Genomic DNA, 3,154 nt, shown 5'->3' with positions numbered 1-3,154 from the left:
ACGGCCCGGAACGGAACGCACAGCTTGCACGACGGCAAAGCTCGCGTCGCAGAGTTTTCTGTCACGCGGGGCTCACCTGCTGCAAGCAGCGCTCGTCTCGACGTACGGCAAGGCTAAAAGGCCGGGCCTTGTTTAGTGCAAGAATCCTAGCTAGCATGCTGGTCCATGCTACCGCGGTTTTTGAAAGCTTGTACCACAAACTGCTGGTAAATTGCTATATGTATCCAAGTGCGTACCACATCAACTCTCAGATATGAACTGACATGTATGAAACGAAATGTATTCATTTTTTCCAACATTACAGCGTTACTGAACATCACTAACGGCGATCATTATTGGGAGAATAAAAAAAGGCAAACATTGATACAGTTAATTAACACGTTAATTATTGCGATTACAGAAAAATAACTCCAACAATACAACAGACAAATAACACGTAGACCTCACATACGTCTAGCACATTCAGCCATCCGGCACCTTGCGGCTATGTCATCACGGAGTGCATTCATGTCATCCTCGTCGCCCTCTACGGCATCATGACCTGTGTCCTCGTCAACATCATCTATGTCCCATGAATCATCGGCATCATCCATATGATAGTGTAAATCGTCATTGTCGTTCTCCAAAATGAAGTTATGTAGTGCACAACAAGCCAAAATAATTTGAGCCTATTTGCGCTCCGAGTAATGTGGGAGACCCAACAAAATGCGCCACTTCATCTTCACCATACCAAATGACTGTTCTATGACCGACCTAAGAGAGGAATGCGCTCGGTTAAAGATTTGTTTCATACCTCTAGGCCAAGGCGCCCGTTTCCATACTGCCTGATGATACGTCACCCCCTTGTACGGTGCCAAAAACCCACTTCGGTTTGGGTGCCCGGCATCCACAAGGTAATACTTGCCTACAATAATGATTAGTCACATAGATTACAAAGCAGCTAGCAAAGCAAATGCCACAAAATAATTACAACAGCGCCACATACCTTGAGGTGGATGTGGAAACTTGTCACCACACCTCTCCATCGCCTCCCTAAGGACTGCCCAATCATGTGCTGATCCTGGAATCCCAGCTGCAACAAATGTGAACCTCCGGTCGAAGTCACAGATGGCAAGCACATTCTGAGTTTTGTCATTGTGCCTATTGAAATACGGCCCGCCCTGCTTGTTGCCAGGCACAATGACTCTGATATGTGTTCCATCAATGGCTCCAATTGCATTGTTGAACAGTGGAACATACTTATGGTTTCCTAACTTTGGGTGCACTGAACCAAAATCAGAGTCCTTTGGTTTTATTATGTCGTTGGCTAGCCTCCACACACAATCCAAGACATGATTGAATTTTCTACTTATTGTCTCCATTGACATTGTAAACTTATCCTCTGCCTGCCTCACAGGTTCAGGGGGCCCAACCATCCACAAGAACATGGCTAAAGCCTCTCTAGATGCCATCCTACTTGTTGACTTCAACCCATATGACCTAACCAAAACCTCATGCAGCATCTCAAAACATGTAGGGCTCATCCTAAACATGTTGTAACAAGAATTTTCATTGCGAAGAGTCCTTAGTACCCACTCATGTCCTGTTTTAGGGGGTTGCCTAGGTGGATTTTTGCATAGATATTTTGTGTAATAAAGACCAAGTATGACAGCCTGCCTCACCAGTTCTCTAGTTCTCCTGCTTTCTTCAAGTGCGGCCTTCACAGCAGGAATGACCCAATGATCCCTTCCGAATACATCAGCAAGTGCTCTATCCACTGCATCTGTCTCTCCTGAGTCCGCTGTATCTTGGTGGACGGCTTCTGTTGCCATGGGAGCAGCACCTTGTCAGGTACCACGATTAGGGACACCCTAATCGGGGTACTAAGATCACTCTAAAACACAAACACATGATTAAGGAAATTGGGCCCACGAAGGCCCACGGCCTCCTTCCGATCTGAAAGAAAGGAAATAACTCAAAGAAGCCCAGCATATGGCCCATTCGCCCCCTTCTCGTGCCCACGGGATGATCTCCGCCTCGCTCGAGGGCTCCCGTCGAGACCCCTCGACTGCGCCCCGCATCTCCGCCTCGCTCGAGGGTAGCGAACCTACCCTCGAGCAGGCAAATCATTTCCGCCTCGCTCGAGGGCAGCGAACCTACCCTCGAGCGGGCAAACCATCTCCGCCTCGCTCGATGCCACCCCTCGGCATAAGGGACAAAGGGCCCTGCTGCTCACCCGCCCGTCGTACGGAGGCTTTAAGTGCCAACCACTCCTCCACAGTGCTCAGGACAGACGGCGTTAGACCGCCATTCCCCACAGTGGTTGTGATCGGAGTCCCATCCGCCAACTCCGGTCACTGTTCCGCCATCCCGGGCGCTGCGGCGATACTGTGGAACCTGCGACGCGGGACGGAGCGTGCTCGGCACTGCTCCCCATACTATTCTGCCAACTTCGGCCATCCGGACTCCACCTCATCACGCGTATGGCCCCCGAACCCGCCTCCTGCTTAGGAAAGGGTCCGGCGACGCCACGTGGCCCTCCAAGAGGGACGCAAAGCATACGTAGCCGGAGTCCCGGACCTCCCCCCTCGAGGGGTTCGTGACCTCCACGCAACCCTCGGACCTCCTTAATGCGCACACTGGCACTTTATTAAGAGGGGTCCGGGACCGCCGCGTGCCCCGTCACCGCTGGAGCACGCAGGACCCCGACCTGCAGGGCCCACGGAACGCCACATCCGGAGGACTGAACATTCCACAGTGACGACCACACCGCCTGCTGGAGTTGGCAGGACGCCGGCGCAATCTCCGCAAGACCATGGACGACATCCAGGACGACCGCCACGCCCACCGCCACGCCCCACAGTGTACTTCCTACAGTGTCCGACCACTGCACCCCCGCGATTCGGGGGAGGACGACGACTTCCATGTTCCCCTACTCATGTACACCGCCCCTCCTTGTGACTATAAAAGGAGGAGGCAGGCTTCCTTTAAGGGGGGACGTTTGGGACACAGTCATCCACACTCGCGATCATCGTCACCTCTCAGCACCACTGAGCTCTCACCTCAACCGACTCCTTTTCTAGGAGAGACATGTGAGCTTCCCTCCGTCTCTCGCCTCGCTTGTACCCCCTACTACAAGCACTCCGGGTGCAAGATAATACAGTGCCCTCGCACA

The 3,154-nt window shown here is 52.4% G+C and overlaps 1 protein-coding gene across 1 annotated transcript; it reads right to left on the bottom strand.

Annotated features, from left to right (window-relative positions):
- Nucleotides 1–443: 443 nt before the first annotated feature.
- LOC120674755 lies at nt 444–1,811 on the bottom strand. The gene is made up of 3 exons (XM_039955884.1): nt 986–1,811; nt 794–904; nt 444–562 (listed from the first exon to the last, which is right to left on the bottom strand). The coding sequence occupies exons 1-3, from the start codon at nt 1,809–1,811 to the stop codon at nt 444–446; spliced, it is 1,056 nt and encodes a 351-aa protein (XP_039811818.1).
- Nucleotides 1,812–3,154: the final 1,343 nt, after the last annotated feature.

The sequence above is a fragment of the Panicum virgatum genome, chromosome 5N (assembly GCF_016808335.1).
Source record: "Panicum virgatum strain AP13 chromosome 5N, P.virgatum_v5, whole genome shotgun sequence".
Lineage (NCBI taxonomy): Eukaryota > Viridiplantae > Streptophyta > Magnoliopsida > Poales > Poaceae > Panicum > Panicum virgatum.
This window is presented reverse-complemented; position numbering and strand designations above follow the sequence as displayed.

Bases quoted from the DNA above. Each gene is read 5' to 3' on its own strand.
- LOC120674755 (XM_039955884.1), bottom strand. From the start codon at position 1,811: ATGGCAACAGAAGCCGTCCACCAAGATACAGCGGACTCAGGAGAGACA. The intron at 905-985 runs GTATGTGGCGCT...TCATTATTGTAG, and splicing joins GTTTCCACATCCACCTCAAG to GCAAGTATTACCTTGTGGAT. The intron at 563-793 runs GTATGAAACAAA...CATGGGACATAG, and splicing joins ACGGGCGCCTTGGCCTAGAG to ATGATGTTGACGAGGACACA.